General features: G+C 39.9%; 1 protein-coding gene across 20 annotated transcripts in view; it reads left to right on the top strand.

Annotated features, from left to right (window-relative positions):
• Positions 1-959: 959 nt before the first annotated feature.
• Positions 960-16030, top strand: part of SVIL (supervillin) — a 107695-nt gene continuing 92624 nt past the window's right edge. For all 20 annotated transcript variants that reach the window (XM_068405285.1, XM_068405286.1, XM_068405289.1 and 17 more), the window contains exon 1: positions 960-984. In XM_068405285.1, coding sequence (XP_068261386.1) covers positions 963-984 — 22 coding nt within the window. In that variant the 5' untranslated portion in view covers positions 960-962. The remainder of the gene's footprint in view (positions 985-16030) is intronic.

Consider the following 16030-nt stretch of genomic DNA (forward strand, 5'->3'; position numbering starts at 1 on the left):
GAAACAAACTTCTCTTCCCCTTCCCCCTTCTCTCCTTCCAAATGCACTTCTAAGGCTGTCCTATGGTTTGATCAAAGTTAACAAAGGGGTTTGACATCTTTTGATCAGATAGATTTTTCACTTTCATTGTGGTGAATTATTTTAACACTGTGTTATCTCACTGGAGTGGTGGTTCACAAACAGATTGTAACAGCTTTCTCAATTCTTCAGGCAGAGGCTAGATTATACCAGTTGTTACATTTAGACAACCCTACAGGTTAAGAAAAAAATGACTTTTTTGTCACTGTAGAGTTTAACCTCTAGAGTCCAGGTATGCATCTTCAGTAAGACAGCCATCTTTTGCTGTTCTGCCTATTTAAAAATAAAATGGAAGAGCAAATCCTCCCTGGAAAACTGTGAGATCCTCAGTTTTGGGGATATATACAGTTTGCATTGAAGATAAACTGGGTTGGAAGGCATAGGCTTTGACACAAAACATATGGCTTTATTCCAATAGACAGACAGTGCAGCTGAACTGGGGATTACTGAAGTCTGTGGGAGTGTCCTCCCTGACTTGCCACCTTCTCATCAATTCAGAGCACAATTGTTTGGCCCTGTGGCAATAACAGCAACTGTAATATGCATCTGATAGTGAAAGAATGAACAGTTTGTTCTCCCAGAAAGACAAAAAGTGTTGTGTTGTGGGTTTTTTTTGTTTGGTTTTTTTTTTTTTTTAAAGATAAAAAATCCTCTGTGGGTCATTTTAGGCTCTCACAGAAACTTGAATATGCTAAATGAGCGTGGTTCCCTAGCTGAGCCAATAGGGATGGCCAGGCACAGGCAACACTTTTATCCCACGAGAGGGAGGAGGGGTGAATGAGCTGGAAGATATAAGCTGAAACAAAGCCATGCTGTCCTTCTGAGTCATTCACATACACTGGATGGGTAAGGCTTCCCGCTTCCTGGGACACAGAAATGAGGTCATGATTCTAACAATGGATGCTGGTAAGTCACTTTTTATTAAATTTGTCTGTCTTTTTTTCTGGGAAGGCTCTCCTTCCCCTTCCCTCCCCAGCTGAAAAGAAGGTATCTGTAAACTGGGAAGCTGATTTGTTAAATAAATGCATGCTTAATCCACACTTCTCAAGCTGTGTGCACTTTACTGTGTGTTACTTCTGACTGTTACTCGTTGAAGCACATATCCTCACTTGCAATACAAGACCTTGGTATCAAAAGTGTGTCTGTTTATTTGTACTTCTGTCTTCATTGGGACAGAACCTGTGGACTGAGAAGTGCGTGATGTCTCACTCTCTTTGATAATAGAGGTTATAGTCTCTGGAAGATACATGCTAGATCTTACACTTGCTGTAAAGAGCTAGTGGTGATCTAATGTATTGGCTTGTGGCTTCCTCTACTCTGTGTTTACAGAAATTTTGTACTGGGGAGGAAGAGGGAGAAATTGCTGCATTTCCATGGTAGTCAGTTCTGCGTTGTGTGTTTATAGCCGAGGAAGTCTATGTGAAAAAAGCACACACAGGATTTTTTTTTTCAAATTAGGTATGAAAGTGAAATCTTTAACATAGCTCCCTGTGTGATAGGGAGAATGAATGTAGAGTGGTTTCTATAAAAGAAACAAGCAATCCCAGTCCTGCTCCTTGAGAGGGGGTGTGTTTCCATGTCATAACTCGCATCCTTCAAATTCCACAGTAATAAAAGACCTCGGATTTTAAATGGTTATGGATAGGTCATAAAGCACCAGTGGTTGTGGTCTGGCAGCATGCTCATGGCTGCTCTTTCTCTTACCAGTTGCAAGCATGCTTGCTGCATTTTTAAGAGCTACTTTTTTTTCACCAGAGTGCAGAAGCATAATGTGACAAGTTCTACAAGCTGTGTTCAAAGTGATAAACTTACTCAGGCAGATCTTGCTGGTCTGTTTCATCTACTTGTCACATACTCAGTTTACGCCATGCTAATGAAAAGCTCACTGTCCCCCATGCATCTGAACTGATTTGGTTGGGCATTTGCTAGGGCCTAAAGGGAAAACTCTCTGTGCCTTCTTCCAGCTCTTTGACTTTTCTGAGACTTCCAGAATGTGACCCAGCTGGGTTCTTCATGCACAATTTAGAGGAGATAGCAAACCACTTCATTTAACCCACCCACACTTAATTGAAGTTGCTTTGTCATCATCTCTCTAGGCAAGACTGAAACCAGTGACTCTGTGTTTGAGGTATGTTACATGCTTTGCAAATCAGTTAAAACCCAGGCCCTTTAACTGAGATGATAGAATTTAACACAAGCTCAGAGGGGAGCAGGATGGCATATGGCTGACAATTTTCCATAACATGGAAGATGATGATTTTTGTATTTTCTCCCTTTCATTAGAGTAGCTTCTAGAGAAACCAAATTTCAGGCCCTTCTTAAAGCAGTTTGAATACCAGGAATTAGCAGTCCTCTTCTCCGCCTGCTTGTACAAGGACTGATGCCTAGATGGTAGGTGTCATGGCCAGTGTTATAGGAGGATGCCCTGGCAACAGTCAGGATTTACATGCTCGTGGGAGATACGGATCCAGGCTTTGCCCACACGACACTTCTTCCTCTTTGAAGTACCAGAATTCCTGTACTACACTGGAGTAATTCAACTCTTTGTTTTGGAAAGACTGGGGAGATGTTAATAATATATGGTTAAAAAAAATATTTGATTTGTGTAAACTTACGTACTTGCATTGTGTGCTGTTTCTTTGCACTGTGAGGTGAACCATAAAGACAATGCTGCTCACCTGTGTTTCACTTGATCCAAACCTGTATCTTTCTCCAGAATAGTGTCACTGCACTGATTTCTCAGGAATTACTGTGCTCTAGTAGTCCTAGTGGTAATTTTCAGAGTTATACTGACTTGTACAGTTAGTAAACATACATTTTGGAAGCTCCCAGTACCTTAAGAATTCTTACATTGTAGTTCTCAGCTTCTTTGTGGGAAAATGGTTCTAACTACCTGGAAGGAAACATTGTAATTCAAGGATTTATAACAGTGAGTTCTAGTACTTCTCAAGTGTATTTAAGTTGCAGAAAATATGCAAGCAATTCAGTGCCTTAAGCCTTAATATGGGACACAGATAGTGCTCCATGAAGTTTGTCTGCTTGGTTTCACCCACCTTTTAAAGCTGAGCTTGCTGTTCTTGAAACTGTTTGCTTATTTCAAATTGTATGTTTGCATTACAAGTCAGGGCTGATAAGTTTTTTTTTTATGGCCATCAAATTCTTAAGCCGTTTTTTAACAGAATAAAACTTCTGCTCTGAAGATAATTGTAAGAATACTTGTGCATTTGTTTCAAATGTTTATTAATGCATTTTATTCTGCTGCATTTGCCTTTGCAGATTTTAATTTCTTGCAGCAACAAGACTAAAAAAGTTCTGGATGAGGGGAGTAAAAGGGAGAGCTGCAAGATAGAGCTGACAGTATAATTGGATTTGAAGCAGCTATGGGCTGGGACTGTTGCAACAGCTGATTTGATCCTTCTGAGTTTCAAGAGCTATTTATGGTAGATTAGCTGTATCAAAGCTCTACTGTTCCAACCATAAAAGGTTGGTCCTGTGTGAAGTTGCCACACTGCATTTGGCTTAGTCCTCTGAGGTTGGAGAGCGTATAGCTTTTTATGTGGATAAATCCAGTGATGGATGGAAATACTAAAGGCAGATCAAGGAATAACATTGTTGAGGACTTCAGATGGCAGCGAACTCTTAAAAGGAGATTTTCACTAATAAATTTTTTGCTCTAATGTTTGGAATCAGCACTTGGATGTAGCTCCTGCATATTTATTGCATTTGGTGAACGCATGCTTTTAGGAAAGCTCTGTTCTAAATTTATCTGACTTATCTGAATCATCTTGACTGCACATGTACTTGCCAGCCTTGCATGTTGATATTTGGTAACTTTCGTGAAGTCACTTTTCTGTTTTCTTAGTGGGTGAGTGTTAGGTCCTTTGGAAAGGAATCTTAGCTGAAGTGAAAAACTTCTCTAAAACAAGAATTATGAAATACCTGGCTAAAGAGAGTTTCAGGCATTATCAGTAACCATTTTGAGAAGACTTTGACCCCTTCTGCTGCATCTCTACCTTCTTTCCTCCTTGTGTAAAGGCAGACAAGTGGATTTTTTACAGGACTCTGAAGTAAGTAGCACCTCCTTAGGAGAGCTTGCACGCAGTCGCTCGAGCCAGTTGTTTGAGAATATTTGCAGCTTTGTCAGGTTGAAATGTGAGTGGGTTTATTCCAGCCTGCACATGCCAGTCATTCAGCCTTCCTTAAGGCATTTTGTGGTTTTATTCTTGTGGTTTTGCTTAGAGGATGAGTTCATTCTGCTATGAATGGAAAGTCCTGTCGCTGGTTGGTTTGTGTGTGAGGTGTCTCGCTTTTCTTTTTCAGTTTTAATACATTAAACTTAGCCACAGTACTACAAGCAGCTATAAGAACACTTCTATAAAACCAAAATTTTTCAGTAGTAATTTTCTCTTGTGTTTAAGAAATTCTATAAACACATGTGAATACTGTTGCATTGGATAACTCTGTTGTATTTTGAGACTTGGAGTGTTCTGAAGAAAGCTTCCTCCAACTTTCTATTCTCTTATTTTTAAATGTTACCAGAACACCACAGGTGGAAGTTACTGGCATGTTTTACCTTCCTCTCCTGCACCAGTATCAGCTGTTAAAGGAGGGGAGAATAAGGGGCAGGGGAGTGGGAAGAGGAGGTGCCTTGCTTCAAGGATATTCCAGGTGTTATATTTTAATCTTCAGAAACACAAGGATGGTGTCCTTGCCAGGGAAATGAATTTTCTGTTTTTCAGTTTCCCTTTCAGGAACTAGCAATTTAAGACCATCTTCTGTTTTCTTTGGATTACAAATTGTATTTCTCTGTCAAATGGATCTAGAATCTTTATTCTGAATTACATAAACCTATGTTTTAGCCTAGAAAATACCAGAAGACAGAGCATGTCTGGAGAATTACTGTTTAAAAACTACTGTATCGGTTTAGGGATAGGAATATTTTATTGGAATAAAAAAGCCCATATATTTAATCTTTCTCACACAGACTGTGTTAGATATACATTTAAATACTCACCTCTATCTGCATATTTTATAGGAGATTGAATCCTTCTACCTGCAGAGGCAGTGAAGGTTAGGAAGGAACTGCCCAATCACTTCAGATAGCCTGTTAATTTTTGTCTTGGATGATCAGATGTGTACTTCAGTTTGACACCTGACTTTAAAATGTTTTTACATTGCTTCCAGTAAAATTAGTATTTTTAATAGGCATCCTTTTTTATATGATCCGATTTTTTATTTCTTTCCTACTTGCATTTTAAAAAACAAGTTGACATAAATTGCTCCACCATTTTAGCGTGCCTGTGTTGTGCTCCTATAAACCTGTTAGAAGATGTCAATGCCTTAGAAGCCTTAGAACAGACCACAAAGACATCAGATATGGAAGTTAGGTACCCCAGAGTCTGCACAGGAACAGGAAGACACTGTTAGAGCTCTTCAGTTTCAGGCTCAAATGTGCTAAAGGGTTAGTGCAGGAAACATTTTGATTGATGAGAAGTAACAATATCAGCTCCTCTTTGTGCAGCAGATGCTTACACTTGTTGGAACAGGTAAACTTTCTTCCCTGCTGTCTCTGGGGGATTAGTTAGTTAATTTAAGCATTAATTCTACCTCTTCCAATGCTGTTTTGTCTTGACTGCAGTGCTAAGTTACATTCTTGGCAAAAATTTCCAGTTGGAAGGAGGATTTCAGATTTCTAGGAGCTTTATTCAGAAGGACTATAGCTTTGTATTTGGCATTTCTTTGCTAAATTCCTTGTATTTGATAGTTTATATGGGATAAAGGTAGTGGGGACAGGCAAGCAGTTTTAATCTAGCTATGCCGTTTTTACTTTTTATACAGAGAAGAGAGATTACACTATATCTGTACACAGAGCTCCCCAAAACTATCTAGTGGAGGAAAAGTGGAACGGTAGTACGCATTTCTTCTTCACAGCGAGTCAGGGTAGACTCGGAGATGGTGGTGTTGAGCCATTTCTGATGAAGACGTTTCCAGACAGGTCAGAGGAGTTTTTTGCTGGTTTTCTGTGTGGAAAGGGTATGTGCGTTATTCTGCATATGTTGTAGCATGTTATGAGCTGATGTTTTTGTCTTGTTTAGATTTCTGTTGATCAAGTGGTTTGAAAGCTTTATATTGTCTTAGTATATTTATGCAAAACATTATTACAAATGTGTAGGTTTGTGGGTTTGTTTTTTTTTTTAAATGCAACATTGTCATTTTCCTCGCTTAGAATATGTTCACAAGATCGGCTCTTGTCTATGAAGCCTTTAATATAATGAACATAGGTGAAAATTGCACAAGCTTATTTAGTTTAAATTGCCATTGTTCGAGTTCTTGCTTGTTCCCCACTCTGTTGGCTGTTGTGCATGGCAATGTCACTACAATTTTGAAGAGGTAAAAGCTCAGGAATAGTTTGCAGTAACAGGGTGGCTGAGATTATTCATTTTGCAGAGGTGTCGCGGTTTGCAGTGTGTTTTCTTGCTGAATGCACAGACTTCTGTTTCTTCATGGAGAAGCCTCCATTTGGTATAATGGAGGGGAATAGTGAGCTCTCAAAGGAAGCAGTGTGCACAATGGTCTCGCCTTATTAATTCACTGGTTTTGCTGCTTTCCCAACTAGACACTTCAGAGTTAACAGACACATTGGAAGGTCGTGATTTTTAACGAGCAAAACATGTCCTAGTTGGAATCTGCCTTAAGCAGATAAGAATGCATTGAGTAACTGGTGATAAAAATGCATCTGATGTCACTTACTCACGTGGTGGTGTGTTGAAGAGAGTCTTTCAGTAGAGAGGGTGCAGCAATTATGCATTAAGTCTTTGCTGATTCATTTGGATTTAGTTGATGGGATAGTGTCTATTTGCTCTAATGAAGCCAGTTTTCGGTGTTTAAAAAAAATAATCTGTAAAGTCAGATTTCAAAGACCCAGATTAAAATAATTCAGATTTCCGCACATGTCTCCAGGTATGCAAAAAAGCATCATGATGAACTTGGACATGAAGCATCATGTGTCATAATAACTAAGGCTAGATATGTTTCTAAAACAACTTGAAGCTCCATCAGACCGTTACGCGGGAAGTGTGTAATTTCCCCACAGAACTGAGCCGTTTGACGCTGAAAGCTGCCACGCTGTTACAAGTGGTCTGTTAGAAAGGAACTGCATTCAGGCGTTAGTTGAGAGATTGCGTGCCAAAGTACTGTGAGAAGTTAATAATACTTCCATGGAGTTAATGACTGCCAAATGTGCTCCTTGTGGTTTATACCTGTAAAACTCTTGGCAGTCAGCAAAGACCTGCGGGTTTTCATTCTTGCTGTATCATATCAGACTTAGGTTTAGACAAAATTACTGTCTGTTCCCTAAAATAAAACAAAGCTAGCACTGTCTCCTATTAGCTCAGTGAGGAAGGAGGGAGGAGCGTGGATTAATGTTTCAAAACAGTTGCACCAAATGACCTAGGGAATATGCAAATTGTATGTGCTTCACATGTGACTTTTTCAATCTTGCCCTTTCTGACAAGAAGCCCAGTTAAGCCTCAGAGATAGAATAACTTTTGAACTCTTAGAAAATAATTGCCCCAACGATTTATATTAGAGTGAAAAATGGACAGTATTTCAATGTCGTTTTCTATTAAGTGCCAACTGGTCCCAAAAACAAGGTGAGACCCTCTGGGAAGCAGCATTTCAGGCAGCTCTTGGCACTCCAGCGGTGGCTAGAGGTTGGTGGTGATAACCCTGTAGCCACAAGTTAGGTCTGGGAGCTGAGACCTGAGTTCAGTTGGCTTTGGTGTCAGTCATTGTAACATCTGCCTGCCTTCAGTTTCCAGTAAAAGAAACTTGCCTGATTTGTTAACTAACGCAACTGGAGCTGAACAACTGAGGCAGTTGTTGCTCCAGCAGCACTGGATTTCACTTTTTGTTCCTCTTCATTGTGAAGACAAGTAGCTATTTTTTTTGCAGTGAGTAAAGCTAACCTTGAATGATGTATTTCTTACAACTCCCTGACTTGCACTCAGTGAAAGCTGTGTGAATTGTACAAGCTGACTTTAAAAGCACGGCTCAACCCCCATCCTTTCATTCTGATCGGATGGTAAGGGTTGGCTTTGCAAGTAAGGAATCTTTACATTCATAGCTGGAGCTTGTGTTTCAGAATGGGAAACCTCATTTTATAACTGTAAAATGAACTCAGGTCTTTAAGGGCTTCATTACAGGTTTAAATATCACATTCTCAGGTTGAGGTTTCTCATGTTTTCTTACTTCCATTTCTTATGAAATTATCAGTGGGGAAACATTAGTAGAAAAAACCTATACTTTGTAAAATAGCACAGAATACATTTTGGTTATAGACTGCTACATACTAAAATATTCTGATTATCAGTACACATATCTAAAGGTACACTACGAATGTAATTGTGGCAGATGCAATTTCAATATTGTCAAAATGCATTTGTCAGTTTATATGTGCAAATATTGGAGTTATGGATGTTTTAATGATTGCTCTGTTAGTATTTGAGGCAGGGTGAGTCCTGCCACTCAACCGTTTAAAACTGAACTGAGCAATTAATGCAAAAATGTTCTTGTACCTCTGCAAAAAAACCAAGAACATTGCACTTTCAGTGAGCCTTAACCAACTGTACTGAGAATGAACAAAACCATTAGAAGGTTTTTTGTGGTCAGTTCAGTTTATATAGCAATCATCTAGAATTGTGCTTCAACTGGTTACAGTTATTTTGTACCCAAACCACTAGTGAATCAGAACACCTCTGGAAGAAATGTATTCTGTTTGCAAAGATTGTTTATATTTGGTGTGTGGACAACTGATATTTTTTTTCCTTGCTGAAATTTCTAAAAAGGATAAGGGTCTTCTAGTCTTTCTTGCTTTGAATAAGCCAACTGAACTAATCACATATACTGACACAGGTAAGGTCATTTAATTTTATGAAATGCCATGTAAATCTACCCTTGACATTTCCCAAGGATTTTGGAAGTATATGGATCAGGCAGTCTTAAGGGCACATATGTATGTGTACAAGTGTCTGTAAAGGGTAGATAGACTTACGTGAACATATTGCCACGTAGAAGTCACAACCCTTTACGTGTAAGGGTTCTGTTTAGGTGGGCACAGGAAAAATGATCCATGCTGGCACTTACTCAGAGCCATAAAGGCTTAGATTTTCCAGCGTTAATCATGTTTCAGGCTGTTTGGATTATGTGTATTTGCTAGCTATAAGGATTCGTAATGGTTAAATCAAAGGAGAAAACATAGCATCGTCACACTTCAGTCCAACATTTTGTTCTCTGAACTAGTAGTGTGTGTCAGACGTATTAAGTAGGAGGATTTATAGCAATTATTAATTACAGAAAAAAACTAAAATCATCGATAAGACTTTGTTCTTCGTAGCTGCTCTGCTTTAAACAATGGAGGTCAAGAGCAGCCTTGCTGTTCACTTGCTTGTAGACCAGTGTTTAGGCCTGTCTTGAAGTGGGTTCAGGCTTCAGGCTGGTGAGTTTCAAACTGAGGTCTCCTCCTTTCTTTTGGAAATACCTAGGCAATTTGGACACCATTTGGTGAGGCTGGTCACATTCTTTCCCACTACTGTCAGGAATGATGGTTGCTGTCCACCTTTGTTAGACACTCCAGCACATCTACTGGATCATGTTCCTGCAAACGTTTAAGGCTAGGGATACCAAGTTTGTTCTTCTGACTGCTTTAAGCAGCTGATGGTTTGGATTGGCAGATGGAAATAGTGGAAGTGGCAACCTCACTTTAAAATACCAGTTTAGGAATCCCTCCCACTCGCGCCCCCGTTCCCAATTTGCTCCTGAACCACTCTCTCCATGTGCGTCAGTTGGCTACATGGCCGCACAGATCGGGAAACTGCTCTGAGAACTTTTTTCCCCTTCCTCGCTAGCCCCATGGGTTCCCCAGTCCTGCTCAGCATGGCTATGCCAGCACAGCTGCTGATTCAGTGGGACTGGGAGGAGTCGGGATTAGAAAAGAGCTGCTCAATGTGGAAGTGAGAATGAAAGACAGGAGAGTAGGGAACACTGTGTCGGCTCTGGTTAGATGGCAGGAGAAGGGACAAAAACTGTGGACCCTATGAGCTGTGAGGTGCCTCAGTGCTTTGCATTGTTTCCACCACATCAGGTGGAATGTCAGCATTTAAATGTTTGCATCTCAAGGTCTGTCATACTATGTTCATGATAGCCTCAGTTTGCTTGGTTTAGAGGCCTAAACAGACCACGGTAAGGCAGGTAGGACAATGTGTTGTGTGCGTTGTGCTAATATTTTTACACCAAAGAGAACTTATCTCTTATTTTAAGACACTGTATTGATTCTTGGACCAAGCCTACTGCTGTGTCTTCTAGCCCAGCGTTGAAATTGCCCAGTTGTCTACTTGCCTTTGTGCCATGCTTCTGAAAGAGCATCATGGGGACTTAAGTCTGAAGAGCCTTCTACTTAAAAAGGGGCCTAAAAGAAAGCTGGATAGGGACTTTTTACAAAAGCATGTAGTGATAGGATGAGGAGTAACGGGTTTAAACTGAAAGAGGGTAGATTTAGATTAGATATCAGGAAGAAATTCTTTCCTGTGAGGGTGGTGAGGCAGTGGAACAGGTTGCCCAGAGAAGCTGTGGATGCCCCCTTCCTGGCAGTGTTTAAGGCCAGATTGGATGGGACTTTGAGCAACCTGGTCTAGTGGAAAGGTGTCCCTGCCCGTGGCAGGGAATTGGAATTAGATGATCTTTAAGGACCCTTCCAACCCAAACCATTCTATGATTCTAAAATTAGTTCTGCATCTTTCATTTGAGATTTAAGTAAACTTTTGTCTTGAATTATGAAGGCTTATATATGCTTGTGCTGGGTTGTTTGGATTTAAGTAAAAATATGTGTAAGTAAAGTTCGTGTGTAATTTTGAAGTGCAGCTGTGAAAGACGTTTGATATCACAAACTTTACAGCTTGATTGAAGCGAGCACAGAAGTAGCTAGTTTCTAGTGAAACATTAAATGGATGAGTATTTCTGATTTAAACCTACGGCCAGTAATTGAGTACACTAGGTGTAATTGCCTGTGAAGATGCGAGACTGAATGCAGACAATGAAATGTCATGACAACACAACTCTGTGCAAGTTAATTGTCAGGGAAAAAAAGTGACTCCATACACATTCCTCTCAGCAAACACTTAAGATAAATCAAGAACTATTAGGCTTAGTCGCCCTGGCTTGTCTTCCTGGCATCACAAGTAGCCTTCCATATCAGGCCGCTTTCTCCCTATGCAAGACTCTGGAGAGAGAGGAGAAAGCAGGAACTGAGAGAGATCATGGATTAGGGACCAGGCTTTGAGATGGAAACCTAGAGCTGGTTTCAAGGAGAACCAAGGGAAGCACTTAGGAGAAGCGCTCTCATGCTTTTGTTTTTACTGTGTTGATTGGATAAATGGGCTAGTTTAAACAGGATCTTCATGTCACCTCTCTGCTGGGAACAGACAGGGTTGATGTGCTGGGATAATAGTCTAAGATTTAATCTGAATATTGTGTCATAGGATTACACCCTAGGAGGTGTAAATGACTGGTTCTCAACATGACTTCACTTATATGTCATGTACCCTGACAATGCCTCGTTTGGTACCTCGGGATAATTTATTCCTTATTCATATCTTTGATTCAGTGGCTGTGAAACACAACTTGCTGTGTGACTGCACAGTCTAACAAATGGTTTGAGTTGAAATGAACTGCGGATTGATTAACACTTCTGAATTGCTTCTCTCTTGTGATATGTGACAATTAGTTGAATTGCGAAGTAGTTTTCTGGTGTTTGCATTGCTTCCACAAACCTGGATTTTTGTGTTGAGCACTATTTCCCTATTAGCAAGGGAGCAAAACTTAAGCATGGCCCTTGCATATTCCAAGACTGGTGTGCTGAAACCTAACCATGAAAGCCGATGGAGCTGAGATGTGCCCTTCTGCCTGCAAAGGGATGCTTTACTGCAGCTCCCGCTGGGCAGACGTCTGTGAATCTTCCTGACACAGAGGAGTAATTTTGTCAGTTCACTGGGGGTTAAGTGTATTCAATAGAGTACAGTAAAAAAACATGTAGTTGGTGGTACTGTTCCCATGGCCATCAAGCTGTACTCCCTGTGGGTGGTCTAGCAAGGCAGACAAGCTCTAAACGTTTGGAAATATTTACATAATTCAGGACCCTGACCCTGACCAACGTGGCTGTATATCCTACAAGAGTATCGGGTGCCAAAAAAAATCGGGCATTCAGCTTTACCCAGCCTATCTTTTTCCTTGTAGCCAAAAGTCCTTCCTACAACCACCTGCCAAGTGTTGTAGCTGTTTAGCTTTAAGGGTTGACAGCTACCCAAACCTGGTTTTGTTGCAAGCTAGAGAGTTAGCTTGGAAGCCACTAAAAACAAATAAATAAATGGGAAGTGGAGTAGCATTTTCGCAGGGCAGATTTGGGTTGGTTTTTTTTCGCCCTCCTTTTAGAGCTCGAAGAAAAGCAAAAATTGAGCTTTTAGCTCAGGAGTTCTTGAAGTAAATGATTTTAACCTTCTGTTGTTTTTTAAAATAATAATAATAATAATAACAACAATAAAAACCCCATTCTTAGGAGATCTCTTACAAGTGAAAGGTCCCCCTTCCCCCTCCACCACAAAGGATCTATCCCTGTTAGGGCAAACAGGCAGCTTGTGACTTTGACAATAGGTCTTTGTGTTCTGAAGACATAGCATAAATCATTCCCTCCCCAAAGAAGGCTGTTAAAGAAAAACCAAGACTAATAGTTTCTCTACAGAAGCAAACCAGAAATACTGTAATTCAACTGCAGTGATGCTGTGCTTGCTGTACCCTGACCAGTGTCCAGGACTGCCTGTAGTGCAAAGCTTTTCACCAGGTTTTGGTAAGAATTTACAATTCTATTCCTAAACACCAGTCTGTGGCCAAAGCTGTGGCCTGGGAGCTAGAGGAAGCATCAAATGAAAAATTGTAGGTGATGATGTTCTGTAAAGCTATTTTATTTATGGTACTTCAAACTTTCTGGTCTGGCCAACAGGCCATTGTATCAGTCACAATTTTAGCCTTTCCCTTTTTAAAACAGGATCATGATTACATCCTTCAGGACTTGTGACCTTTCTTCTTCACTGTCTGTGTTGCTGATCTCTAATTTCCCTTCCCTTTCCCTTCAAGGATTATACCCCTTTATATTACTTAAGTTATTCTTTATCTGTGTTTCTCTACCCCTTTTCTCCTGCTAAATTTAAGTAGTCTACACATTCCATTTGGAGACACCTTTAAATATTGCATTTGCCAAATGGTACTGTTGGAAATGACTCTTCCAAATTGAGAGCTTTTCATTGCTTTGTAAATATTTGGAGCAGAAACAGAAAGCAGAAACTTTGAATGCTCATTTATGGCAGATCAAACCTCTTATTGTGTTTGTTCTGAAGTGGTGGTGGTGAGGGGAAGATCACATAATTGTATCAGTTATTCTAAGATAAGGTTTGACGATGCCTTCAGAAAGATCTATTTAAATGCATTTTGTTAGGAAATGATAAAAGTAGTTCTGAGCTTTCTTGAGCCACCTCTTTGACAAAGAAGAAGCGTAGCCAAGGAATAGAGAAATGACAAATGCTATTTGGCTTTCTAGTTTTGCTTTCCAGTTTGCATGAATATTAGAAGCTTCTAAATAATTGACTAAAAATATACCTGGCTTAATACATTTAATGTAGCCTTAAATTTCACATGCCTTACAAACCGTGCTCTAAACATTTGTTGCCTGATTCAAGTTCATAAGAGCTTTTGATCTACCTGCACTATGAACTTTTATTGAGCTCTCCTTTCAGAAGTGGAGATGCTTTACATCTGGAGATGGTTGAGTCACATATCTCTGAAACACAGTCATGTCCAAGCCAGTGGTTTAAAACTGCAGCACTGTCACAGTTCTGGAAAAAATAAACAACTGTCGAACAAATTATACATTTTGATACAGAAGAGCTGTTTGTCTCTTGGTAATGGAATAATGTGTCACAAACTTTATTTAGCTGTTGCAGTGTGCCAGTCTCATCTGACTTGTAGCGCTTGCTGAAGCAACCCGACTGCATGAAATAGCTGTCTGTACACATCTCATAAACCCCTCATGGTTTGGGCGACTGCTCTCGCAGAGGAGCAGCCTTTGAAGGGCTGTTTGTCGCGTGCTTGGCTTGTGATTGCAGTGGCATGTAGGAGGAGAGAAACAGGAGGAGATAAGGGGGAAACAGGTTTTATAGCCTAGAACTGATGAGGCCTGTGAAGAAGCATTACATCCAGTGGGGGGGTTAATAGGCACCCTTAGCAGTAGCACTCGCATGTCTGCTGTGCCTGTTAACCTCTATGAAACGCCCTAGATGGTTGGACCAACTGCAGGCTTGATGCACTTTCTGACAGCATAAAATTGTCTTGTAATAAATATGCTAAGGAAGCAGGAAGAATAATGGAACCTGTTTGGGAACTGACAGGCCACTGGGTTTTCAAAAATCCCTGGAAGTGTAATGCTGGCAAATGAATATTCATAAACCGGGCTATTAAAATTTTAAGAGAAGCTTGTAGGGGTGATGAGGTCAGACTCCAGAGTTAATCATAGAGATGGTAAAATTCTTCTCTAACTAGGCTGAACATGCTCTCACAATAGTTTTTACACAACACAACAATCAGAGGGAGCCACAGTGTTGGATGTAGGTTCCGGATCTCTTAATATATTCCCTGAACTGAAAGACTACTAGTGTAGAGAAGAGGAAGTATTTACATCCCGCTACTGTGGAAATAAATCAGCTTCAAGTAGTTGTGTTGCTGATCATTTCTTTTGTGCTTATTTTTGTTACTGAATTGGTCACAATTTCTGGCTGGCTGGCTTGCTTGCCATGAAGCGTCCTGCTGGGCTGGGAAGCATACGGTGGCTCTCAAAAATTGCCAGTTGTTAAATGCAATCTGCAGCATTCACTAGACTTATTATGGGGATAGTAATACTACAGTAACTTTACTCAAGGTAGCAATCAGTTTTAAGGATTGTTGCTTTGTTTTGAGAGACTCTGTTCCTCTCAAAAGTTATGGAATATATCTGATTTCTGTTTTGTAGGATAGCAGTATTTTTTAATGCTTTCAGAATTGCTGAGGAGTTAGAGAGAGATACAGAGGTCACAGTTCTAGTCCCACTTGGTAGAAACTAGTTGAAAAATCTCTAACTTTTGTTGGTGTTCAGTGTACTCTTATTTTTCCTATTGCATTTTTTCTGCAGTATTGATTGAAACTTTAGAAGAAATGCCAAAGAAAATACCTCATGTGTGTCCTTGTAGTGGTACGATGGGCAAGAATGCTGAACAGGGTTCTAGCTAGCCTGGAATAAGGGTAGTTAAAGTCCTAAATTTTAGGACCTTACCGAAAGGAATGTTATTGTTCCACTTCAAATAATACACACTTCCTTTCCTAAATAGAAAGGGCGAAAAGGAAGAATATGTTATGGTGTTTCTTGAATCAGGATCTGTAACAGAGGACCCTTTTAACAGCGCAACCCATAGGAGGAAGAGAAACAAATAATACTTGGAATTTTTTTTTAGATGTGGTGCGAAGTTAAAAACTAAACCAAACCAAACTAGTAATTTGTTTTGGTCAAGGAACTGAAACAGCTGATCACCTCCTTTATTTTGCCAGAGCAAGGAATGGTAAACACTATAAACATAGATGAAGCAGTTCTTAAATCCCAACAAAAAGCCTGAAAACAACTGCAAATCTCAAAACATGCTAAATAGGATTCTGAAGGTTTGGGAGGATTTAGAAAATCGTTCCAACTTGTTTTGAAATTGAAATCTTTCTTCCTAAGAGGCAACACTTAAGCAGTAAGTCTATCTAGAGATGCTATATAGCCATAAAAATGCAAAGTCTTAAATTTTGAAATATACTTTATCAGAAATAATGCTTACAAGAG

Source organism: Nyctibius grandis, chromosome 7 (assembly GCF_013368605.1).
Source record: "Nyctibius grandis isolate bNycGra1 chromosome 7, bNycGra1.pri, whole genome shotgun sequence".
Taxonomy (NCBI): Eukaryota; Metazoa; Chordata; class Aves; order Nyctibiiformes; family Nyctibiidae; genus Nyctibius; species Nyctibius grandis.